Below are 26,443 nucleotides of genomic sequence, written 5' to 3' on the forward strand. Positions count from 1 at the left end.
GAAGAACTGTTACTTGTCTGAGGGAAGACCCTTTGTTTTTCTGAGCAAAGACCCATTGTTTGAGGAAAGATCCATTGTTTGTTTGAGGGAAGACCTGTTACTTGCTGAGGGAAGACCGGTTGTTTTTCTGAGCAAAGACCTGTTGTTGTCTGAGGGAAGATCCATTGTTTATCTGAGGGAAGACCCCTTGTTGGTCTGAGGAAAGGCCTTTTACTTGTCTAAGGAAAAACCCTTTCCTTGTCTGAGGGAAGACCCATTGTTTGTCTGCGGGAGGAACCGGTATTTGAGGGAAGACCTGTTACTTGTCTGAGGGAAAACCCATTGTATGTCTGAGAGAAGACCCTCTACTTGTCTGGGGGAAGACCCTCTACCTGTCTGAGGGAAAACCCGTTACCTGGTGAGGGAAGACCCATTGTTTGTCTGAGAGACAACTCTTTACTTGTCTGAGGAAAGACCTGTTACTTGTCTCAAGAAAGATCCTTTACTTGTTTGAGGGAAGACCCTTTCCTTGTCTGAAAGAAGACCTTTTACTCGTCTGAGGGAAGAACCAGTGTTTGTCTGAGGGAAGAACTAGGTATTTGAAGGAAGACCTGTTACTTATCTGAAGGAAGACCCTTTCCTTGTCTGGGGGAAGACCTGTTGCTTGTCTGAGGGAAACCCATGTTTAGTCTGAGGGAAAACCCATTGTTTGTCTGGGGGAAGACCTTTTACTTGTCTGAGGGAAGACCCTTTCCTTGTCCAAGGAAAGACCTTTTACTTGTGTAAGGAAGGACCTTTTACCAGTCTGAGGGAAGACCCTTTGTTTTTCTGAGCAAAGACTCATTGTTTGTCTGTGGGAAGACCCGTTCTTTTTCTGAGGGAAGACCTGGTAGTGTTTGAGGGAAGACCCAGTGTTTGTCTGAGGGAAGAACCAGTGTTTGAAGAGGGGCTTGTTACTTGTCTGAAGGAAGATGCTTTCCTTGTCTGAGGAAAACCTGTTAACTTGCTGAGGGAAGATCCATTGTTTGGGGGAGGAACCAGTTTTTGAGGGAAGACCTGTTACTTCTCTGAAGGAAGACCCTTGTCTGACGGAAGACCTGTTACTTGTCTGAGGGAAACCCATGGTTTGTCTGAGGGAGGACCTGTTACTTCTCTGAGGGAAGACCCATTACTTGTCTGAGAGAACACCTGTGATTTGTCTGAGAGAAGACCCTCTCCTTGTCTGGGGGAAGACCCGTTTTTCTGAGGGGAGACCCTCTACTTGTCTGAGGAACAGTCTGTTACTTGCTGCGGGAAGACCCATTGTCTGTCTGAGGGACGACCCTTTACTTGTGTGAACCTGTGGTTCATCTGAGGAGAGACTCAATTGTTTGTCTGAAGGAAGACCTGTTACTTGTGTGAGGAAAGACCCCTTGGTATCTGAGGAAAGACCTTTTATTTGTCTGAGGGAAGACTCTTTGTTTTTCTGAGCAAAGACCTGTTGTTTGTCTGAGGCAAGACCCATTGTTTGTTGGAGGGAAGACCTGTCGCTTGTCTGAAGGAAACCCTTTCCTTGTCTGAGGGAAAACCCATTGTTTGTCTGAGGGAAAACCCATTGTTTGAAGATCCATGATTTGTCTGAGAGAAACCCTGTACTCATCTGGGGGAAAACCCGTTGTTTTTCTGAGGGAAGACCCTCTACTTGTCTGAGGGAAAGAAAACCTGTTACCTGCTGAGGAAAGTCCCATTGTTTGTCTGAGAAAGGACCCTTTACTTGTCTGAGGGAAGACCCATTATTTGGGAAGGAACCAGTGTTTGAGGGAAGACCTGTTACTTGTCTGACGATGACTTCTTCCTTGTCTGAGGGAAGATGTGTTACTTGTCTGAGGGAAACCCATGGTTTCTCAGAGGGAGGACCTGTTTGTCTGAGTGAAGACCCATGATTTGTCTGGGAGCAGACTCTCTCCTTGTCTGGGGGAAGACCCGTTATTCTGAAGGAAGACCCTTTACTTGTCTGGGGAAAAACCTGTTACTTGCTGCGGGAAGACACATTGTTTGTCTGAGGGACGACCCTTTACTTGAGTGAGGGATGACCCCTTGTTTGTCTGAGAGAAGACCCATTGTTTTTCTGAGGGAAGACTTGTTACTACTTGTCTCAGGTAACACTGTTGTTTGTCTGGGTGAAGACCTGTCACTTGTCCAAGTGAATACCCATCACTTTTCCGAGAGAAGACCTGTTACTTGTGTGAGTGAAGACTCAAACTCTTTTTCTGAGTGAAGACCTGTTCAATGTGTGATTGTAAACCTATTGTTGGTCTGAGTGTAGACCCATTGTTTGAGGGAAAGGCCAGTTGTTTGAGGGAAAACCCATTGTTTGCTGAGTGAAGATTCATTTTTTGTCTGAGGGAAGACCTGTTTTTCATATGAGCCGAAACCCATACTTGTCTGAATGAGAAGATTGTTGTTTCCTCCTCCCCACTTTACATGGAAGTCCAGGGTAATTCTCATCAAAACCTTAACAGCAGTTTCTGTAAAACAGCTGTTATGGGAATTGTGTGCAGCAAGCACAGGGAGAGGGAACGGCAGTGACAACTACTGGGGAGTGATTACACGGGGATTTCTGCAGAAATGGGAAAGCATTGAGTGAGCGGAACAGGAAATCCGTGACAAACCTGTTTGTACGTGAAAATGTAGTGTGCTGTAAGGATGAGGTTTTTAGTTTGTGGTCAAGGGATCATGAACTTTCCAGTAAGTGTCATTGGGACAATTGATCTTTCGGGGGAGAAAGTGGAGGTGGGCTTTTTACATCATGGCACATAGCAAGTATTAACTCCATTCTGGAATTAGCGGCGATGGCTGCACAACTCAGGATGCTAACAACCACTGAATTTTATACTTTAAAAGCATGACTTTTAGGGCAGGTAAATTATATCTCAGTAAAGCTGTTGTTTTAAAAAGTGAATTACAGAAGATTTGAGGTGTCGACATAAAATATTGAACTGTGGAAGAAAATGTTAGAAATTATATTTTAGTTTCAAATAAAGAAGGCCTTCTGGTGGGAGACACAAACCCAGAACCCCCAAAGGGAAAGATGGGCAGGTTTGAGTGCCCAGATAAAGTCTCAACATTTTTGTGGAATAAGAAATACCAGAAGCAAAGCGTGACTTGATAGGGAAAATATTTATAACTATTTAACAGACAAAGGATTGCCGTCTTTTATGTGTGTAGCTCCTACTGATGAATGAGGAGGCAAGGACGCAGTTTGGACTGAGGATTTGGTCACATGAGACACAGTGCAAGAAATAGGAAAGTATGTGAAGCTGTGGGAGACGTCTTGCTCAGCCCCTTGTGTCCTTGGGGAATGGAGACCAAAGTGACCACACCACCCCTCTGGAGGGCTCGTGGTACCTCCGTGGGCACTGCTGGTGGCAGCAGTTTGGGAACCCCACATCTGCAGAGAGCAGCATGTGTCTGTAGGTCTGTCATGGAGGAGCTTGGCTTGTGTAGAACGCAGCCTCATTGTGAAGCTGACTAGGGGGCCTGTCGATTAGGGGACGGGAAAGTTACTGTGTGCCACCCCACGAAGAACCAGGCCCGGGGTGTGTGTGACCACATCCCTGCCTCGGAGTGGGTGGAAAAGGGGTGAATGGATACCCACACGTTTTAGTGTCTTTGTGTCCATGTATTACCTGTGTGGATAGAAAAGATAAATACAGCAGAAAAAAATGAGGTACCTGTGTTGCTTTGATACAGAGGGAGTTCCAAAACATGTTGCAATCACAAGAAAGTTTCATTCACGAAGTTGTGTTTGGTGTTCTGCCAGGCAGCAGGCAGAAGCATGCTTTACTTGTCTGAGGAAAAACCTGTTACTTTTTTTGTGGAATAAGAAATTTCATGGAATAAGAAATTACGCGTTCAGGCCCATTTGTGCGAAACCTTGGTCGGAGGGAGTGTGAGAAGCACTAGTGTGATGGCCCTGGGGCTGCCCTGGACCTTGGGTGGGGTCGAGGGTGGGTTTTGCATTCTGTTATCATTTTGTGGCCTCTGGAAATCTTTTTACTGTGCATGTTTTGTGACTTTTTTAAACATTTTTTTGAAACTTTTATTTTTGAGAGAGACACAGAGCGTGAGCGGGGGAGGGGCAGAGAGAGAGGGAGACACAGAATCCGAAGCAGGCTCCGGGCTCTGAGCTGTCGGCACAGAGCCGGACGCGTGGCCCGAACCCACAAACCGTGAGATCATGACCCGAGCCGAAGTTGGACGCTTAAAAGGCTAAGCCTCCCAGGCGCCCTTGTTTTATTACTTTTTAATTGAATTCTGCTCCACATAAAATGCACCGAGTGCACTGATCTTAGACGTACAGCTGATGGTCTCTTACATGCTGGGGGAGCTGCCTTCTGATCAGTACAGAAATAGAGCGAAGGGGCAGCCCGCCTGGGATGGGGCTCTCGAGCAGGGAGTGGGCCCCGGGCCCCGGGCACGTTGTGGACATGGCACTTGTGTTTGCCCCACCCCGCCTGCACGCATGCGTCTCCGGCGCTGACCGCCTGGGTGTCTGGTAATGTATTTTTATGGAGTCCCCTCCACTGAAGGGTCTCATCGGTTGTATTTTCTTTCTGGCTCATTGTGTGGCCGACCAGACGGACGGCGAGTCTGAAGAGGAGCAGGAATCAGCCGGCACCGGGGAGGAGGACGAGGATGGAGACGAGTCCGATCTGGTAACCCCAGCCCTGCGCTCTCATCTGTGTGTGGTGGCAGAGTAAAGCAAGAAGCTCTGTAGTCCGGCCGTCGTTGGGAGTGTGTGCTTGGAATCAGGGCCTGTGACTCAGGTCCCAGACCTTGGCGAGGAGCGTGAGAATGACCGCTGAGCAGAGAGCCAAAGGCTTGGCACGGGCACTCATGGGACGGTCCGGGCCAGGCGGCCATCCGGGCGGAGGTCGGGGCTCTGGTGCGAGGGGTGGTGGGACGGGGAAGAGCGGACGGCGAGGACAGCGGCCATGATTCTGCCCGGTGACCAGTGTGAGGGGGAAGGAAGGATCTGAGGTGTCTGAGGTGGAGCGGCAGAACCTTTTGCGGGCTGGGTGTCACATGCAGGTGAGGGGCCAGAGGGCGGGGGCGCTGGGTCTGTGGGAATGGAGGAGCAGGGCTTGGAAATGGGGGAGAGCACGAGCCCTAGGGTGGGGCCTGGGAAGCACCCAACAGGTACACATTAGGCAGAGAAGGAGGAGTTGATGTGAGACTGGGGAGGGTCACGTGAGCTGAGAAATGCTTTCAAGAGGGAGACGGTGGCCACTGGCGTCAGTGTGTCACGAGAAGAGGCCCTGGGAGGGATGATTGGGTCGGGCGATAAGCCTTCGTTTCTCTGGAATGGCGGGTTGAAAGCAACAGCGAGCTTGGGGGTAGTGCTTGCGGAAGTTGGGTCTGAAGTTTGGCAGTAAGGGGGGGCGGGGGTGAGGCAGAGGGGATGCAGCACAGGCTGCATCGGGCTGCTTGTGATGTGGCAGAGGGGTCCTGTGTGTGCTGGCCCGCCGTGGTCAGAGCCAGGCATCGGGCACCGGGGGCCGGAAGGGCCCGCATGCTCCTCTGTCTTTGGAACAGTCTTTTCCAGCTCCTCTGTGTGTCCGTAGTGAGCAGGAATGTGAGGTCCTCGCATTAGACCGGTGACAGGTGGCAGTTCTGTGGGTTTGTTTCTAATTCGTGGTCATTAGATGCCTTTCTGCATCCAGACTTTAGAAATAGGTAGTCATAAAAATCTTAAAATATTACGAATTAATTATAACTTCTTTCCTTGTCCTCCATGTAGATAATTAACGTGGACATAGATTCTGAAGCAAATTGAGGCCTTGAGTGTTTCTTTTCTCATAAGCAGAATGAATGGATGCATAAAGTAAAAGTGGATTTGCTCACTGAGAGGTTATTTATTCAGTTCCTGAGTAGAACCTCCTCATTCTTTTTTGTGCCAAATTCGAATAAGATTTATAAATTCCATTTAAATGTTCTTGGTCTTCCTTTTTTTTTTTTTTTTTTTTGGTCTGTAAAATAACAACTTAGAGTGATTTAGGGGAAAACATGAGTATTTTTAAGAATGAGATCAGAAAAATGTCTGGAAGTGAAATTAATCTTCCAGTTGAAGAATCACGATATAGTAGGTATTCTGTTTTGCAGGAAAACAAAACTTCTGGTACCTTTTGCTTTTCAGGAGCTCTCATGCTTTGCTTTTTCTATTCCTGCCCCTTTGGTTCTCAGAGTTCTGAATCCAGTATCAAGAAGAAGTTTCTCAAGAGGAAAGGGAAGCCTGACAGCCCCTGGATCAAGCCTGCTAGGAAACGGAGGCGGAGAAATAAAAAGAAGCAAAGCAGTATCCTGGGTAAACGTGGTGTCCACACTTGCAGACACTCTGGGTGGCGGTGGGGCCACAGGAAGCTGGCCTGGGGTGGGGGTGGGGCTTCTACATAGGATTTCATTAGAAAAAGGGCTCCTCTGTTTTAAGGGGGAGAATATCTGGACCTTGTTACAGGCACTCAGGTGATCCTCAGGTGGCTTCCTTCTGGCAAACCTCCCCTGATGCTGGCTCCGTTGTTGAATGTTGAGCTGATGGGGGTCATTCATCTCCTTCCCTGTGTGTCCCACAATCTGTGGCTTGTGAACATTGTTATGGTTACTGTGTCTACCCTCGGTGTCAGGTGCAGGCAGTGTCAGCCCGGGTCCACACAGTGGCTTTTGACCCTTTGGTCACATTCCCCTGTTCTGGAAATAATTTTGTTAAAAGAGGATCAGGGAACGAAATGACCCTGAAATCCAGAAGGTGAGCAGGCCTAGTGGGCCAAAGGTCACTTCTTACAGCTTTGTTGCACAAGATTTGTTGCTTGTGATAGAGTGTATGTAATTCATGTGTAAGGTGGTGACTTTTCACGCACGTGTATGACCCTGAGACCTCCAGTACAGGCCCCGGAGTGAATGCCTTGCTGTCACTTGGTGGCCTTTCCCTCTTCCCAGCCAGCCCTTCCTGTCCCTAGGCTCTCTCCTCCGTGCTCTGTATGCAGATTGGTTAGCACTGTCTAGGGCTCTATTTGAGTGGATCATTGGGTAGGTACCCTTTCCCCAGTGGCTTCTTTGTGCATTACTTTTTGAGTCCTCCACGTTGTAGTACCGGTGGAAAGTTGGCCATGGTGTGGCTGTCCTGTGGTTTATCCTTCACCTGTTGATGGACATTTGGGCTCTTTCCGGTTTTTGCTTCTTCCAGATAAAACTGCTACGAACATTTGTATATGATCTTCATTAAACAGATGCCTTCATTTATCTTGGGTAAATATTTAGGAGTGGAATGCCTAAGTTATATGCTGTATGTCTAATTTTTTAGGTAAATACCGGACGGTTTTCAGTAAGAAACCTGAATACTGCTCTCTTTTACTTTCCCACAGCAGCATGAGAGCTCCACCCCTCCGTGTCCTTGCCACCCTTGTCATGGCCCGGCCTCTTCAGTCCCGGCGCTGCTGGGGCTCTGCGGGCCTCCCTGCGCCTTCACTTTGTATTTAGCCAGTGAGTAGTGAGGTGGCTCACCGTGGCCCTGTGTACCTTCCTTTGTCAAGGTTTCTCTCCTTCCCTCATTTAAAAATCAGATTGTACACCTTCTCATTGACTTCCAAGAGTTCTTTCAGTTTTCAGGTACAAATCTTTTGTTATATACATGTTTTGCAAATACATACGCCTAGTAAAAGCTTAAAAAATTTTGTTGAGGTCTAATTTATCAATTATTTTCTTTTAAAATGCTTTTTAGGATCTCTGAAATCTTTCACTAAGTCAGATCACAAGGATTTTGTCCTGTATTTTCTTCTTGAAGTTGTGAGCTAGTGCTGTGTATGGTGTGCAGCAGGGCCACTCTCGTTTTGCGTGGGGATGCCCAGTTCTGCATCATTGCTTAAATTGACAGCTTTCTGTGTCGCCCTGTGAACCTTTGTCGACAGTTGCCGTAGGGGCTGTTTCATTTGCTTGCTTATGTTTACACCAGCACCCAGAGCCGAGGGGCTTGTGCTGTTCGTCTCCAGCCCCCCGGTGCACACGTCGGTTTGTTGAGTGGGTGGCAGGGAGGCAGAACTGTCCCCCCAGAGCAGAGGAGAGCTGTGTGTGGCGCCCTCGAGCCTCCCATGAGCTCCGTCTCCTTCACTCACGTTTCCTCTTCTCTTTGCTGCGGGTGACCAGCCCATGTGGCTTTTATGCAGGCGAACAGAAGCGTTGCTAGACCCCAAGACTTGGATATGATGCGTAAGAAGCATGCTTCAATGTTTATTCACACAGGAATTTGAATTGTACTTCTTTCTGCAAAGTGTTTAAGATTGCACAGACTACTCATGTTCTTCAGATTGGTGGTGATGATTTCTCACCGTGGTTGGCTTCTTCCTGTCTGTCGGTGAGCCAAGGTACAGAGTGTGGCACGCATTCAAAGGCCTCAGATGCCACACTGCTCTGAGTTATGGCTCACTTACGTGTGATCACTGACATATCATCGGTTACTAATGTTCGGAAGCTTGGTGTGAAATACGGACACCTGCCGTTTGCTGGCTTTAGATATTACCCTGTGTAGGTGCGTGCTATCCACAGGCCTCCCTGGTGAAGTCCGCTCACAATGGCAAGGACCCACGCGGGCTCTCTGGGGATGTGTGGACAGGCTGGCTCGAGGGCACAGGAAGCCTGAGTCTAGTTAGCCCTCATTTCACAGGCTCCTCAATTGCATTCAGATTGTTTGCCCTGTGGTATGTGATACCCTTCATAAACCACCGTGTCTGACAGGTGGACGTGTCCCTGTAGTCCTGTGTCCTTTCCCTGTGAATCCTGAACTCAGATGTCTGTGGGGTTGGGCAGGTTTTCCAGGAACATTGCACACAGCGTGGGGTGGCTTCTCGGCTACTTTTTTTTTTTTTTTTTTTTTCTTTTAATTTACGTCCAGGTTAGTTAGCATATAGTGCAACAGTGATTTCAGGGATAGGTTCCTTAATGCCCTTACCCATTTAGCCCATCCCCCCTCCCACAACCCCTCCAGTAACCCTCTGTTTGTTTTCCATATCTAAAAGTCTCTTCTGTTTTGTCCCTCTCCCTGTTTTTATATTATTTTTGCTTCCCTTCCCTTATGTTCATCTCTTCTGTGTCTTAAAGTCCTCATATGAGTGAAGTCATATGATATTTGTCTGTCTCTGATTGGCTAATTTCGCTTAGCATAATAACCTCTAGTTCCATCCACATAGTTGCAAATGGCAAGATTTCATTCTTTTTGATTGCCAGGTACTGCTCCATTGTGTATATATATGCCACATCTTCTTTATCCATTCATCCATCGATGGACATTTGGGCTCTTTCCCCACTTTGGCTATTGTCAGTAGTTCAGCTACTTTTTATTAGTTGGTCTTTCACACCTGCAAATCAGATTTTTGTGCTTTATTTTTGAAGCTTTTTTTTTTTTTTTTTTAATTTTTATCTTAGAGAGACTGCAAGCAAGGGAGGGGCAGAGGGAGAGAGAGAATCCCAAGCAGACTCCATGCTCAGCACAGAGCCCAACACGGGGCTCGATCCCACAACCCTGGGATCATGACCTGAGCCGAAATGAAGAGTTGGATGCTCAACCGACTGAGCCACCCAGGCACCCCTGTTTTTTTTTTTAAAGTAGTATTTACAGAACATTGATTTACTATGTTTTTATCTGTTTCCTTGATTATTTGATCAGTTTTTACCTAACTTGATGTAATTCCAGAGAAAGATGTTTTCACATGTCAGTTCCTCATTTTTCTTGATACAGCTCCCCCTCCTCCCATGAACAGTCTGTGGACATGGGGAATTAGCAGAAGGATGCACAGGAAAGAAAATAATAATGAGGCTTCAGTGGCCTGGGCAGTGGTTGGGTTTGAATTTGTTGTCTTGAATGGGTTAATCAGCATTCTCCGTGGTCTCTGCGGGAGAGGCGTGGCCCCGGTGCAGTGTTTCATGAGTCCGTTTTGAATGCAGGTTCTGAAGCATATACGTCATCTTCAGGAAGCACAGAGCAGACGGCACCAGGAGACAGCACGGGGTACATGGAAGTTTCTCTGGACTCCCTGGATCTCCGTGTCAAGGGAACGCTGCCCTCACACGCAGAAGGTGAATGTCGGTGCCATGACCAGACCAGGCACCAACTTGCTTTTGCTGGGGGTGGCCTTGTATTAACGTGATGACCCCTGGTGGGTAGTAACGGAATGTTTGATTAATTGCATCCCTAAAAGGTGGCTGAGTGGACCCTCAGGGGCGTGTTTGCCTGGTCACCCACAGCACTAGAGTGACACATCTCACACAAGATCAGGTTGTCGGTGGTCACGGCTTCCATTTCCCTCTGTCAGCCAGACACGTTCTTACGTAGAGCTCCTGATGGAAAGGTGTCTTCCTGCCCTGCTGACTCAGGAAATGTACAGGTGCTAAAACTGTCAATAGTGTGGTTTTGTCATCTTCTCTGACTCTGATTGTGATTGGTGCCCAGGTCCGTTGTGTGCTGAAACAAAGGGTACACCTAGTGCTGGTTTGGGCTGTGAGGGTGTGGGCGCAGCTGCGGCCCCCTGCTGCTCTGGAGTTCTCCTGCCAGCCGGCCCTGGTGGTGCAGGGCTTTCTCCCCACCGCTGCCTCCTCTTCTTGAACCATTTCAAAGTCTTTCATCAGTGAAAAGTAACTAATCGCTGACTGTTTTGGAAAATCTCTTTACAATGTGAAATCCCCAAGTTATTTACACCCCATGTGGACCGTGAAGCTGTGGGTCATGTGCTGCTGTTGGGGTTTAACCTGTCAGTCTTCTGAGGACAGATAACTAGCTTTTTAGGGTTTTGAATGCTAGAAGAATTTTGATCACCTCTTTAGTGTGGGAAATCACAGCTTTAGCCGAAAACGCAAGTTGTAGACTTGTCCATCAGAGAAACCATCTTTCTTCTTGCACCAAATGGAGCAGAAAGCATCTCTGTCATATCATAAAGTTGTCAGCATAGTCACCTCGTGCTTTCTTTCCACATGAAGGATCATTTTTCTTTTTTTTTTTTTTTTTTTTTTTTAATTTATTTTTGGGACAGAGAGAGACAGAGCATGAACGGGGGAGGGGCAGAAAGAGAGGGAGACACAGAATGGGAAACAGGCTCCAGGCTCCGAGCCATCAGCCCAGAGCCTGACGTGGGGCTTGAACTCACGGACCGCGAGATCGTGACCTGGCTGAAGTCAGATGCTTAACCGACTGCGCCACCCAGGCGCCCCAGAAGGATCATTTTTCTAAACCTGATTCTAAGTTTGTTTCAGGAAGTTAGATTTGGATATAAGCTGGAAATAGTATTTCCTTTAATCAGACTGCTCCTCTGCTGTGGCCCAGTGGGGAGGCAGGTGAAGAGCACAGTGGAAATTCCTGTCGCTCACTCGTGGAGTGACCTGGGCTTGTCCCAGTGGGGAGGTTGTGTGTTCGTGTGCTTATGTTCTGTTTCTGGTAAAAGTAAGGGCCAAACTGGTGGGAGCCAAGCTGGAGAAGTAGGAGAAGACGGAGGGTTCCTGAGATTCCATGACATTTTGTAAGTTGACTTTCTAAACTTGATAGGATTGGTAACTTCTCACTAATAAGTCAGTGATTGCTCAAAAGTCATACTTTTAGTTGAGAGAATCAGCACATGGAAGACACAAGTTGCATTTGCATGTGTACATTTATTTTAGAGCCTGAGTTTTGGACACTCGAGGGAGGCAGTTGTGGAGCCTGAGGCTGGACTGGAGGGACTGAGTGCCTCAGGCTCCCTGGAGGCCTGGGGTCAGGGGGCGTGCTCTGTGACAGGTGCAGAGGGAGGGCAGGTGATGGTTCTGGGTCATGGGTCCAGATGGCCCAGGCTTGAGCGTGGAGAGTATTTCCCATCAGAATTCACTGCCTGCATGTCTCTCTAGGCATCTTTGCTGCCCTTTCTGCCGAGTTGAGGTTGAGTGACATTGTGGTCCCAGCAGGTGATGGGAGGGGAAGCCAGACGTGGGTGATGGGATTTTGGGGGGAGCCAGAGCTCAGTGGGAGTGGGTACCCTGGTGGGGTTCTCTTGAGCCATTCACCTGGTACCCCTGGTGGCTCCCACTGCTGGAGACAGGAGCACATCCCACGTTCAGGAGGCATCTGAACCACTGCTGTCTTGTCCATGTGTATGGGAAACTAAATCCGAAGGCCTGGTCTTCACCCCACCCTCGGCCTTCTCAGCCATGCTGGCTGGGCCCCTGCACCGCCTGTGTCTTCCTCATTTGAAAATCTAGTTGCTGAGCAGAGTCTCCGCCAGGGCTCTCCCAGTTTTAAACTTGTAGCGGTTCTAACGTTAGTTCCAGTTCGCCGTTTGCCTGTGTCCTCTCCTCACGAACGACAGGTGTCATGGTCTTGGAGTGTAGGTGACCCAGACACTTGGCCAGTGGTGGAAGACCTGCATCCTGACTCTCCTGGTAAGGGCCAGCCTTGGATTACACGCAGGGGTAGTGAGGCAGTGAGGGCATGTCCTCCAACCCCATGTGGGCCTGCTCTGAGGTATGGCAGTAAGAAGCCATTTTTCTTCTTTGGCTGTCTCACAAGAAGAGAACTCGAAATGTGTCTTCCTGTGGAAGCAGCCAGACCTTGTAGCCGGGTCGGAGTGAGGGGTCTGCCTGCACCCCACCCCCGAGGCCGGCCTGGCTCTGGCTGTGCTCAGATGTGGGCTGTGGCCCCCCTCCCCACCCCAGCACTGCTCATCTAGTGTCTTCCCCGTGAATTGGGGATGAGAAGTGCCACCCTCATCAGTACTCTCACCGCTGGCCCAGCCTCCCTCAGCTCTTCCCTCCTCGGTCCGATAAGTGTCCTACATGGAAAAGAAACCCTCCCAAATGGAATTGAATGTTTGTTTCTGTGGCAGCAATTCTAAAACCAAGTGAGGAAAACAAGGTCTCAACACGTATGCTTTTTTGTGTGAAAACCAAAAGATTTAGGAGTAGCTGAGGAAGGTATAGTCTTTCTCTGAACTTAGGTCCTGGCTCCTGAGAACATGGATTAGCAAGGAATCCTTAGGGGCCTGGCAGGTGCTATGCTGGTGGGAGAGGTTCCCGCCCTGCCCTGCCAGCAGTGGGCGCTCCACCCGCGGGTGGGCCTTCCTGCTATGGGGTGCTGCTCGTGCAGGCAAGTAATTGGCGTTGTTTTATTTCCTTCCACGTGAGGTTTCTGCAAAGACTATGTAATTGTTCACTTTCTAGACTGCGTCTTGAGGTGGGGACTTTGTGCCACTGAGTATAGTGGACGCCTGTCTGGGAATGCACTGTGTTATTAGTGACGCTCATGTGTGTCTGTGTGACTTTAGGGCTGGCCAATGGTCCTGACTTGGTGGAGACGGACGGCCTTCAGGAAGTGCCCCTCTGCAGCTGCCGAATGGAAACCCCGAAAAGCCGAGAGATCACTACTCTGGCCAACAACCAGTGTATGGCTACGGAAAGCGTGGACCACGAAGTAAGCAAGCAAGCTCACTTCCGCTGCAGTGACAGGACTAAGGCAGGACCCCAGAAGCACAGTAGAATTGGTGGGATGCAGGCTTGTCATACCTCTGCAGCTTCTGGTTGGACCCTTGGGCACAGGAGAGTGTCCCTCATCTAACCTACTAAGGTTGTTTGGCACCCCAGACACACTCTGTACTCGATGGACAGAACAGATAACCACGTGGTCTTTTTTGTTGTTTTTCCTCATTCTTCATAGTGGGGAGTTGGTACCCTGATGGTCCCAGGGGCTTGGTTGTTTCTCCCTCCCTCTCCTTTCCTTTAGTATCTTAGGGACTCATGGTCTTTTCTGTATTCCATGTGTTGTAAACCTTGTTGTTGTAGAGTGAAGCATAGATCCAGAAAATGATATAAGACAGATGTTTGGCCCAATGAGTGTGTCCAGGGCGAGCACTCTGGTAGCTTGCCACCAAGGTTCGGGCTCGCCCTGGGCCCAAGTGACCCCCAGCCTGCCCTCCACAGTGCTCACCTTGCCTGCATGTTCCGAATAGTCTCATTCTGCCTGGCGTGAACTTGGAGACATTGTTGGCCTTTTGCCTTTTAATTTATCTATAATCCCCCTTATTTTCTTTTCCTACCAACTTACCTGTGGAACAGTCCCGGGCCACATGGCTGCCTCGACTGGACTCTGTGCCTCCCACTCACAGTGCTGTCCGCTGGCCCTGTGTCCTCCCTGCTCACCTGCAGCTTGCCACAGAGACAGACCAGACCCGGGACAAGACGTACAGAACGTCTGGTTGTCTCTTTTTCTGATGGTAGCGGCTGCTTACTCTTGATGTCTGTATTTATTAATTTCTCAGAGGTTTCAGCACGGCCATGGTCTGTCTGTCCTGTGTTGTTCATTTGTCAGTTAGGGTAGTGGTGTAGAGGGGCCTATCTTCCCATCTGTTCCATCCCCCAGCAGACATCTCCTAGAGGATCGCAGGGTCCTGAGAGCCCTTCTCTGTTTCTTCCCACTCTTCACATCATAAATTTGGTCTTGGTCATCTGAGGTTGACCAGTTCTTTCTTTTATAATATTGTGAATGAATGTATGTATTTGAACATATTCGACGGGTTTTAATTCTGTGTGTTATAATTATTCTTGAAGCTCAGATTGCCCCATCTTTGGCATGGGTGTGTGGGACCTCTCTGTGCTGAACTCTTTTGTGGAGTTGGAAGGTCAAGACTATTTTCATAATGATAATAAAAAGTTATGTGTCTTTTCACTGATCTTTTTCACAAAGTATATGCTGGCATTTTATGCATTGAGAATCTCTGTTTAACTCCTGGAATTCATAATTTCCATAGTGTTACAGAGTCATCCGAAGTGCAACATGGTGTATTTTAACGTAATAGTACTGAAACCGTGTGGACAGTGGTTTGAGAGCTCACATAGCAACAAAGCATTTATGAAACTACCCTTGTAGAGTTTGATGTAGCTGCTCTGAGTGCAGAAGTGGATGGAGAGCCCAGCTCTCTTATTAAGCCAGGTATTCAAAGAGTTTTATAGACAATATAGAACAGCGCCGCTCTTGTCACTAAAATGTTCTTTATGTTAACGTGATAGGTTTATTGCTATTTTTAAATAAATTAAAATTTAAAATTATTTTTAAATTTCTCCAGTGGCAAAATGTCAACAGATATACCCCACCTGGACAAAAGGTCTTTGGGGCCCTTAATAGTTTGTTTTTTTAATGCTTACTTACTTTTGAGAGAGAGAGAGAGAGCGTGCATGCGTGCGCGAGTGGGGAAAGGGCAGAGAGAGAGGGAGACACAGAATATGAAGCAGGCTCCAGGCTCCCAGCTGACAACACAGAGCCCGATGGGGGGCTTGAACCTGCAAACCATGATATCATGACCTGAGCTAAAGTCAGATACTAACCGACTAAGCTGCTCAAGCATCCCGGGACCCTTAATAGTTTTTAATAGTGCACGAACACAAAGAACCCCGAAACCAAAGATTATGAGAAGCACTGGCTTTATCTCTTTCATCCTCTCGTTCCCGACCTGTTCCCTGATGTCCTTGTGCCTTGGGCAGGCAGGAGTTCTGGTGGTGGGCTTTGAGAGTTTCTGGAAGCTGCAGCATACTGGCCCCAGGTCTCAGCCTGCCCTCCCCTAGTCCTCCCTGCTTCCCAGAGACACTGCCTTGGTCTTTCTTCTCTTTCTGCCCCAACACCAGCATCACACACGTCTTGTAGCTAAACGGGGTCTGTGTCTGCTTCCAGACGTTTGCGTCTTGCAGCTGTGGTAGCTTGCTTTTGTTGTAGTAAATAAGTCTGTGACTTGTGGCTTTGCAGTCTAGTTGCTCAGTTTTATGTGGGATTCCAGGAAATTCTTAGGCCACTGCTGTTTTCCCAAAAATTGTTTTTGTCTGGGTGGTCTGCGTGTCTTTATTTAGTTGCTAGCATTCCTTCCCAAAACAAGCTCATTTGTCTTTTTTACTTGTCAGGCAGCTTTATGGAAGCACACTTCACATGGTAAAAGTCCCCTTTTTGTGTGTATTTCTGAGTGTTGGCAAATGCATACAATCATGTGACCACTGTTGCTGTGCTGTCAGGAACCTGCTGTTCAGGTCTTCTGTGCTTTGCCGACTCTGTCCATCGGTTCTGTTGCCAAGGGACAAGTGTGGATTCTTCAGCCACAGTTGTGGGTTTCTCCTTCTGGACCCATTGGTGTGGCTTCTTGTGTGTTGAACCCTGTTGCTGCGTGCACATATGTCCCTCGGCAGTGTCCCTCTGCAGCCCCGTGGAAGCACATCTGCTGAGATCTCACTTGTCTGATACTAACGTAACCACCCTGGCTTTCCTGTCATGAGTGTTTGCAGGGCACATGCCCTGTCCTTTACTTTTCACCTGTCTTTGTCTTTAAATTTAAAGTGGATTTCTTTAGTGTGTAGTAGGGTTTTACTCTTGTATATAATCAGTCTTTGTTTTTAGTTATTTATTTATTTAGAGTGCAGGAGGGGCAGAGGGAGGGGTGGGTGGGAGAGAGAGAATCCCAAGCAGGCTCTATGCTGTCGGTGCAGAGTCTGATGTGAGGCTTGAACTCAAGAACTGCGAGATTGTGACCTGAGCTGAAGAGTCGGACGCTTAACTGACTGAGCCATCCAGGTGCCCCTGACATCTTAATGGTGTTAAGATTTATGTCATCCGCTACTCATTTTTCTCTATTTTCTGCCTTTTGGATTGAATTTTTTTGTGATTGCAGTTTATCCCACCATTGGCTCTGTGATGTTCGCAGTGATTGCCCTGGGTTTCCAGGCTGCATCTCTAACCTCTGCCTGATGCCACACCATTTGATGTGGTGTGAGAATCTTACAGTGACATGGTTCCAAATCCTCCCTCCCATCTTTTGGTGTATGTTTTAATTTCATATATGCTAAAAACCCGCAGTACATTGCTGTTATTTTTCTTTAAGTAATTATCTTCCGGACTGATTAAACATAAAAGTAGTCTCTGGTTGACCTTCATATAGCCCCTATGCAGGCAGCGCTCCTCCCTCTGTTTAGATGGTGTCCGGGACCCTGCCATTGCAGCCATCCCATGGCGCAGGTCTGCGGCGACAGTGAGTTCTCTCCCTTCTGTGTGCCTGAGAATATCTGTTTCTTGCCTTCATTTGGGGGAGATTTTCATGGGCGGAGAACTCTCAGGACCCACACATGCCGCTCCCGTGCCGTGTTCCCTGGCTCCTGACGAGAAGCTGGCCGTCTTCAGACTTCTCTTCCTTTGCTTGTGGTGTTTTTCTTTGGCTGCTCCGAGGTTTTCTCTTTGTCTTTGGGCCTGGGTGGGATGGTTTTGCTCTTTTGTTTTTCTCTTTCAGTGTTTATACTCCTTTGCTTTCTCTGAGCCTCTTGGACTCTGATCTGGCACCTGCTCGTCCCAGAGCCTCCTCACCTGGCAGCCCTGTGCTTCTCGGCCAGCCTGCCCTCCTGTTTCTGGCTCTCTCATCATGCGTGCTAGGTTATCTGACATTGGCTCAGCTGGTGGGTGCTCTGCTCTTTTTTGCTGTTTCTATTTTAGGTTTGGGTTAATTACATTGACCTTTTTCAATTCAGTGACTTTTTCTTCCTTGTTGAGTATACATACTCATGAGCCAGTCAAATGCATTCATCTGTTTCCATATTTTGTTATTTCTAGCATCTTCATTTGACTTTCCTAACATTCCCAGTCTGCTCGTGCCGCCTGCTCTGGCTCCTGGTCCTGTGCTCAGACTCCTGAGCAGAGTCCCTCTGCCATAGCACCACTGCTGCTGTGGGCCAGATGAGTCTCTGTGCGGGTCTGTGCTGTGTGGGGTGGGTGTTTAGCAGCATCTCATCTTGTGACAACCGTAAATGTCCGTGATGTTGTCAGGTGTCTGCTTAACTGTGTGTCCGTCGCAGAACTCCTGATGTGTGTTTGTGCCACCTCTTTGCTGTGGCTCTCCCGGTCTCCCTCCCCTGGGGTAGCCACTGTGACTTCTTTTAATTTTTCCTTGTGTTTTTCTCCATAATTTTACATGACTCACTTTCTGCTGTCATTCCTTGACCCTCTCCTTAGGAGACACTGCCTGCTGGTTTCTGACTGGGGAAGAGGTGCTCACCTTTTAATTAATTCTTCTTTCTCATCGCCCCACCTGCAGTCTGCGTTCTATCCTCAGTTTTGGTTAAAACGGTATTTGTGGTTTTCGTAACACACGATGGCAACGTTCACAACTGAGCCAGCAGTGTGCTTGGAATACATTCATTCTCCTCCTCAACATTTTATGTTTCTCAGAGTTAATAATTTTCTCGTTTTTCATGGTCTTTGTACCCATTCTAAATTCAGTCCTAGAGTGATAGAATTACACATTTCTATAGGTGTTTTCAGCATATCCAGTCTCTCTGGGTCATAGCTTTCTCATCTTGGTGGTGCATAACCTTCAGTAGCTTCTTACGAAAGGTGGCTTGGGAGATAAATATCGGAGACTCTGTATTCTGGAAATGCGTCATTTCAGGACAGAAGTCTAGGTTGGACACGGTTTCCTTTTTCTGTTGAAGTCACTCCTCTTCGTTTGGGTTGTTGCTGTGCGGGGCCCATGCAGTCCTTGCTGGCGGTTAGGCCATCTCCTCTGGGCGTACCACTGTCCTGGGCTGCCACTGGCTCCCTGTAGAAGGGACACGCGTGCCCTTCGTGCTGGAAACCTGTTGCCCTTGTTCATTGATCCTTTTCTTTTCTCTCTTTTCCCTTTATTTTAGGTCTTCTAGATGGAGCTTCCAGTTTTCTTCTATTTTCCACATTTTTGTCTTTCTGCTTTAGTTTTGCAAAATTCCCATTTGTCTTCCACCAGTTCTGTGGAAATTTCCATTTCTTCTACCTTTTCTGATTTCTGAGAGCTCACTCTTGTTCCCTGAGCATGCGTCTTCCTTCATAGTGTCCTGTTCCAATGTGAGAACGGACACAAGGTCTGTTTCTCTAGGGGCGCCGGTGAGTTTCTTGCACATTCTTTTTCTGCCCCGGCTTGTACTCCCCAGACTGCTTCTGATTTCCGCGTATTTGCTTTGGTGTCTGTGCTTTGTCTCTGCTTCCCCCACTCGGGCACATGTCGGTCGGGGAAGGAGGGTCTGGGCCTTGCTGTGGGGCGGCCTGGTCAGCTGAGCAGTCGCTGGGCAGGGCAAGGGTGTCTCCTCGGAGGCTGAGGTGGGCTGCTACGGGGGTGCACCTGGGCCACATTCGGCCCGTCGTCTGTGCAGTAGCCCTTTCTCTGGTGTTTTGCTCTGGCCATCGTGACTGCTTGTAGGTTCTGTGGATTCACAGTGAGGTCCCATTACTGACCCACAACATCCTTTCCATCCGGCCTGGCGTAAGTCCCATTTTTCCTCAGTACCTGGCCCAGACCCCAACTTGCCCAAGACTTTTTCCTCGTTTTGGCAAGTTAACCACCCACTCCACGGACAATGTGTGTGTGGCCAGTCATCAAGCTCACTGTTCTCTTCTGGCGGATGTGCAGAGGATGGAGCCCTGCCTGCCCTCTGCATTTCCATCCCTACTCGGGAGCCCTCAGAGTCTGCCTTGGACTCACACCTGCCAGACCCCTCCCCGAAGGCCCTGTCGCTGACCCTGGTCCTGTCTGATTGCAGCTGGGCAGGTGCACCAACAGCGTGGTCAAGCACGAGCTGATGCGCCCATCCAGCAAAGCGCCGCTCTTGGTGCTGTGTGAAGACCACCGGGGCCGGATGGTGAAGCACCAGTGCTGTCCTGGCTGCGGCTACTTCTGCACAGCGGTGAGTGCCCGGCCAGCCGTGCGAGTGCCCCGCTACACAGCCTGGCACCAGCGCTCGCTGCCTCCCTCCGCTAGCTGACAGCTGTGGCAAACGCCTCCCGAAGCTCCTGAATCTGGGGGCCCGCCTGGAGGGTCCCTCCCTGCATACGCTCCCTTTTTGCCGCCTGTGAACCTTTGGCCTCCCAGGCACCATGGGGGCATGTGAGCCGGGCACCCTCCGCTCTCCTCCTGTTCACTTTGTCTGAACACACGGCGGCCTTTCTCCTGGACAGGGCCTGCCTCACCTTCGGCTTTGCCTTCATCTCTCGGTGGTTACGGTCTTGTTCGTTCCATACACACCTGTGCGCACTGGTGCCTACGGTGCCTGGATGAAGGCGAGGAGCCCTGTGGTTCACTTGGCCCGTGGCTGAGACACCCACTTGGGCCAGGAGCTTCTTTACAGTGGCTGCTCTTTGGATTTCACATCTGTGTGCCCTTCCTTGTCTTCAGTGTCCTTTGTTGGCTTCTGCTAAGAAAAAGAGGGACACTGCTTCTCTATGTCCATTGACCCTTAGCTCCCGGCAAGAGTGCCCTGCTCTCATTGCTTCTCATGCTGCTGGAGGGTTACCTTCCTTGGTGCCAGCGAGAGTCCTTTTGAGGCCATCAGGGGTTTTCCTGAAGTGCCCCATGGTGGTGCTGGGTAATCTCTGCAGAGCACCGTTTTCCCGATGTTCTGTTCCACGATTCTGTTCCTGGATTGTACTCCAGGGGTCCTTCTTGGGGCCTGGTCTTTCGGGGCCTCCCTCCTCTGGTTAGAACTGCTGGAGGGTGAGGCCGTGGCCCTTGGAGGTGTGGGGGGCAGTCAGGTGACCTCCCCGCCTCAGGGCTGTAGGATGCAGGTCTCCCACTTACATAGCCAGGAACTGGGGGCCCCGACTGGCCTCTGGGCACCCCCATGCCAAGTGCAGGCTCAGGAGCACTGTGTACTTTTATGCGTGTTAGCCCTAATTTTAAAAAATAATTTTTCATCTTCCCATTTTTAGGGTAATTTTATGGAATGTCAGCCTGAGAGCAGCATCTCTCACCGTTTCCACAAAGACTGTGCCTCTCGAGTCAATAATGCCAGCTATTGTCCCCACTGTGGGGAGGAGATCTCCAAGGCCAAAGAGGTGACCATCGCAAAAGCGGACACAACCTCTACCGTGACACTGGCCCCTGGGCAGGACAAAAGCTCCTTGGCGGAGGGCAGGGCCGACACCACCACAGGCAGGTACGTGCCCAGCAGAGTCTTGGGCAGCTCTCCTGGAAACGTGTGTGTCTCTGAGTGCTAACTACTGTGTGTGTCTGTACACGTCTGTACCCCTGCACGTCTGTGTGTGTGTCTGCGCCCTTGCGCCTGTGTGTATGCACACGTCTGCGTCCGTGCCCCATATGTGCTTATACACGTTTGTGTCCCTCCGTGTGTCCATACACATCCATACATGTGTCACACATGGGTATGATATGAAATATTAGCTCCAGCTGCTGCAGTTTATTACTAAATTGTATTTTGAAGGCACTAGGTAACCAGAAAAGAATTTTTTTAAGGGAATGGTTCATTTTGGGAGTATGTAATATGACAGGTATTATACTGATACAGAGAAAAGTAAAACTTTGTTGAGGGTCATTTAAAAGAGACTTGGGGACGCCTGGGTGGCTCAGTCGGTTAAGCGTCCGACTTCAGCTCTGGTCATGAACTCACGGTCCGGGAGTTCAGGCCCCGCATCGGGCTCTGCGCCGACAAGCTCGGAGCCTGGTGCCTGCTTTGGATTCTGTGTCTCCCTCTTTCTCTGACCCTCCCCTGTTCATGCTCTGTCTGTCTCAAAAATAAACAAACATTTAAAAAAAAAAAAAGAGACTTGAATTGTAGATGTATCAAAATGAATATTGGGAGGAGGGCAGTTTCTTCTTGTTTTTCTTTTTGCTAATGTATAAATTTAACATACTTTGAATCAGACTTCCAGGGGAATTTTTGCCCCCTGGGGAGAGCGGTGGGGTTTGATAGATCCAACCTGAAGCTCATTCACAAAAGCAAACTTGAACGTGGTCCTGGAAGCCCTGGAGAAGTTTCCCTTGCTTTGAATGTCACTTTTTTCTGGGAATTTGCCCTTGAATTGGGCTCTTTGATCCAAGGAACTAAATAGAAAGTGAGTCTGAAGTCATTTTCATGCTCAGAGAGCAGCATAGCTAGAAGGGTCTGAGTGAATCATGTTCTGTGTTTTCGTTGGTTTCCACAAGAAGCGGAGTTTTTCACGTGTCTAACATTCAGCATGTTGTCTGTTTCCTACCCTCGAAGCACTGCTGGACCATCGCTCTTGGAGGACGGCAAGCCACAGAGTACGGCCCCCCAGGCAGCCGAGGGCTTCGACCCCACAGGGCCTGCGGGGCTGGTGAAGCCGGCCCCCGGCCTTTCCCAGGGACCAGGGAAGGAGACCTTGGAAAGTGCTCTGATCGCTCTAGACTCGGAAAAGTAAGAATCAGTTTGTATTTTCAGATGGCTCAGGGCCTGACCCACTGACATCTGCACATCTGGACGCTCCTTCCTACAGATTTTCTTCCCTCTGTGTCAGCCACTGGGCCATTTGCGCGCACGTCTTTAAATCCCCCACTGCTTCCAGTACTGCCGTGGCTGCACTTCCTAGGTGTCTGCATCCGGTAGGGTACCATCTGAGGGTCACAGGGCATCCCCATGGGGTCATGGGGCATTCCCAAGGAGGCCCTGGTAACATCCATCAGCTTTTTGATTGATGGTGTTCATCAGGACAATTCACATATTTTTATACTGTTTCAGGAAATTATTGCAAGCTGTTCAATATACTAAGAGCAAAAGGTGACATCCTTTAAGTCATAAGTGAGGACAGTCGTGGTGAGGCTTTTACAAATGTTTCCCCTGGATGTTGTTAACCCTTGGCATTGACCTCGGGACATTGGAGCAAATGCCACTTGACTGGTTCCTCATCTGTGAAATGAAGGGTTGAATCAAGTGGTCATTCAGGCTTACAGATCAACTCCCAGATAGCACAACCCTGTAGGAGCACCCTGAGTCTGTGACCTAGGAACCAGGCAGGTGTCCTCCCCTGGGGAAGCGTGCCTGTGCTGGAAGGGGCATGCATCTCGTTACTCTTGCTTTGAGGAAAGCTCAGGTGTTGGGACACATCGCCAGGTCCCCCGTAACTTCAGCTTTGTTAGTGTCCAGCCTCGTCTGTGGCCCTGGTGTTCTGGTGACTGTTGTGTTCCCCTGCCCCACTCACCAGGCCCAGACTTTGTACTGCTGAAGGGGGCAGGCTGGGCCAGGTGTGATGTGGATGAGGAAGATAGTTGCTCATTTTTGTTGTTTTTACTGGGAGATGCCTGAGCCTGGTGAGTTTGGTGCCCTTGACCCTGGGGCATCAGCAGGTGGATGTCATCCAGGTCTTCCCATCCTGCAGCTTCCTGTGCATGTGTGTGTGTGGCAGCAGGTGGGCCAGGAGCCAGGGTGGGGTCGCCTGGGGGTCACAGCTGTCCCACACTTTCCCCGCAGACCCAAGAAGCTTCGCTTCCATCCGAAGCAGCTATATTTCTCCGCCAGGCAAGGGGAGCTGCAGAAAGTGCTGCTCATGCTGGGTAAGTGGCCTGCACCTGAGCTGGGGCTGGTGCCTGTCCTGGTGGCCCCAGGAGCAGGTGGCAGTTTGCTGGTACCTCTTCTCAGGAGGAGGCTCTTACTTTGTTTCTCTTTATCTGTCTCTCATTTCTCTCATTTCAGTTTTTTGTTTTTTGTTTTTTTTTTTAATGTTTACTTATTTTTGAGACAATGCGAGAGACAGAGTGCAAGCAGGGGAGGGGCAGACAGAGGGAGACACAGCATCCCAAGCAGGCTCCAGGCTCTGAGCTGTCAGCCCAGAGCCCCACGCGGGGCTCGAACTCATGAACCGTGAGATCATGACCTGAGCCGAAGTCGGATGCTTAACCGACTGAGCCACCCAGGCGCCCCTCATTTCAGTTCTTGTTCATGACATTCGTATCCTGTTATTCATAGTAGTAGAAATATTTCCTGTGAATTTCTCATCTAAAAAAAGAATTAGGCATATAATGAAATCAAGAGGAGATGTAGAATCAGAAAAAGCAAGATGAGCGAGCTGGGGCCGGCTGTGAGCTGACGGCAGGAAGGCGAGTGCCCGGCCTGTGCTGGTGTAAGCCAGTTGTGGGCAGAGCAAGACCACTGACAGTGATGTCTGCACGTACATCTTACGTTTGATGCACCTTATGGTTGATATCTTACGGTTGATGCTTCGAGACCCTTCGCAGTTCTGTCTCCGGCCAAGGAAGGGGCAGTACTTTGATTCTGAGCTCACAGCTCAAGAGTTGGTTCCTCTGGGTTCAAAAGGGATTTAAAAAATCCCTTTACTTGACAGTCAAAAAAAGAAACTTAACAGTTTGTGCTAAAAATGTAAGTTATTTAATGTTGACCAAAGTGGGTTTTAAAAGAATTTTTTTTAATGTTTATTTATTTTTGAAGGAGAGAGACACAGAGTGTGAGTGGGGGAGGGGCAGAGAGAGGGGGAGACACAGAATCTGAAGCAGGCTCCAGGCTCCGAGCTGTCAGCACAGAGCCCGAAGTGGGGCTCGAACTCACAAACCGCGAGATCATGACCTGAGCCGGAGTCAGGCACTCAACCGACTGAGCCTGCCAGGCGCCCCCAAGTGGGGGTTTTAATCGTTTTCTTTCTCGGCTTGATGGGGTGCTGAGGTTGCTTGGCTGCTCTTTGGTTGGTCTGTTGGCCAAGTGTCCGTGTCAGGCCTGCTGGCACTGTGTGCACCAAGCCACATGTGTCTGAGGCTGCCCAGTGGGCCTGCCGCCCTTGCGCTCAGCAGGTGCCCGGGCCCAGGGGAGGCCGAGCGCAAGAGTGCTTGAAAACACACAAGGGAGCCCCTCTGGGTTAGGAGCAGCGAGGGCAGGGATTTATAACGTTAGGTGACTCCCAACCACAGACCCACCTGTTGAATTTTGTGTGAAACTAGCATACTCTCTTTTGAGTCTTGCGGTGAAATTGGAGCCTGGCTTTGCGCTTAGCTAGACACGGGATGGTATCGTGCGATGCTGGCCGTTGGTGGTTGTCTACATGTATCTTTGCCAGCCTTTCTGAGCATCCTGAAGTGCTGGGAGCCAGGGGCTGTACCCGAAATAACCGGTGAAACCTGTGTGTTCACAGTGGATGGAATTGATCCCAACTTTAAGATGGAGCACCAGAACAAGCGGTCCCCGTTGCACGCTGCCGCCGAGGCCGGCCACGTGGACATCTGCCACATGCTGATCCAGGTCGGACGCACGGCTCTCCGCAGAGCCTTCCACATGCTCTGTCTTGCCTTTGTCAAGTGAAATTGCGCAAGATTCATAGTTGTGAGAGCTGGGAAGTCAAACAGCACTGAATGGTCTAAACAGAAAACCAGTGTTTCTGTCCCTCCAGTCCCGGCACGCCCTGGCCCTGCTGGCAGTCTTGAAGCTGTTTCTCTGGCGTTTACCACTGGGTTTGAAAATAATGTGCTGCTGTACAGCTGTTTCTTGATTTGTTATTTTCGTTTCCATTTTGCAGCCAGTTTTTAATATTAATTACTGACTTTGGAGTGTGGGAAGGCTTGGCCCAGGCACGCGCACCTCCCTCCCCCAGTCCTCCTCATTTGGTCATGTCCCTGTGTTGCTGAGATGAGTGGGGAGATCTTGTGTTGGGTGGTCACGCCAGTACTTTCAGAGCTGGCCACGTCACGTCCGAGAGCGGTAATCGTTTTGTGTTTCTGTTGTCTCTCGGCCTCCTGCTGATTCATTCCTAACCCTGTCAGCAGACTGCACCTTGTCTCCATGTCACCAGGAAGCCCGTTGCGTGCTCCCATGCTTTCTTTCTCTGGGACACCCCCTTTCTGACCCTGTATTGGTTCCCTGTCTCCTGGAGACCACATTTTCAGTCTGATCTTTTATCTCCGGAAGCTTCAGGAAATTTTCTTTAACCCACTGGTCTGAAATTTCACTGTGATGCAGCAGTCTTTTGACTCCTTTGGGGCATTTAGTACGTCATACGTTCCTGTCCCTTGTTCTGGGGTTTCTGGGTGCTGTCTTCCCGTCTGCATGCCCAGTGGTGCCCCCTGCAGCCCCTGTTTACACGTTAGGCCTTATGGACTAATTCTCTGGTCTTCCTTTCCTGCCATGCACCACCATTCCTTCATTTTCGCTTCCACTTGTTGGCAGTGTTCTCCACCTCACCCTCCAGCTCCTCTGGGGAGTTTTAACCTGTACAGGCCCATCTTGAGATCTTTCTTGCACCCTGTGAGTTCCTTTTTTGTACCTCTGTTCTTCCCTTGTTTCTTTGAAGATATTATGAGAATTTTGAAGTTTTATGCTGCTCTGTTCATTTGGTCTTTATTTTTGAAAGGTTTTCCTCAAATGCCCGATTTCCTGTTTGCTTATATCTAATGTGATAACATGCTGGTGGGGGATCCCTGCCTTGTCACTGTCGGGTGCCCCGCAGACACTGCCGTCTCAGGAGGAACACACGTACAGGTTGTCTCCTAAGCATGTATGTCTCTGTGGGAGCCGGAGGTGCTGGCGGCCAGGGCACCTGGGATGTTCCCTGGTGGTTCTGGCTGGAGCCGATGGAAGTGACAGCCACGGGCGGGGCAGGACACGACTGCGTTGGTGTTTGCACTTGTATCTTACAGTAGATACACCTGTTGGGGTAGATTCCTAATGCCTGAAAATG

General features: G+C 49.4%; 1 protein-coding gene across 10 annotated transcripts in view; it reads left to right on the plus strand.

The window, feature by feature from the left end:
• The window catches only part of EHMT1 (euchromatic histone lysine methyltransferase 1), a 155,522-nt gene that overhangs the window by 93,654 nt on the left and 35,425 nt on the right, over positions 1–26,443 (plus strand). For 8 of the 10 annotated variants that reach the window (XM_086684651.1, XM_086684652.1, XM_086684657.1 and 5 more), the window contains 9 exons: positions 4,599–4,676; positions 6,205–6,325; positions 9,952–10,083; positions 13,290–13,435; positions 19,555–19,698; positions 20,720–20,946; positions 22,012–22,185; positions 23,236–23,318; positions 24,905–25,011. In XM_086684651.1, coding sequence (XP_086540777.1) covers positions 4,599–4,676; positions 6,205–6,325; positions 9,952–10,083; positions 13,290–13,435; positions 19,555–19,698; positions 20,720–20,946; positions 22,012–22,185; positions 23,236–23,318; positions 24,905–25,011 — 1,212 coding nt within the window. The remainder of the gene's footprint in view (positions 1–4,598; positions 4,677–6,204; positions 6,326–9,951; positions 10,084–13,289; positions 13,436–19,554; positions 19,699–20,719; positions 20,947–22,011; positions 22,186–23,235; positions 23,319–24,904; positions 25,012–26,443) is intronic. The other 2 variants (XM_086684656.1, XM_086684659.1) reach the window with 1 other exon arrangement.

This window comes from Puma concolor, chromosome D4 (genome assembly GCF_028749965.1).
Source record: "Puma concolor isolate L17-30 chromosome D4, mPumCon1.1.hap2, whole genome shotgun sequence".
Taxonomy (NCBI): Eukaryota; Metazoa; Chordata; class Mammalia; order Carnivora; family Felidae; genus Puma; species Puma concolor.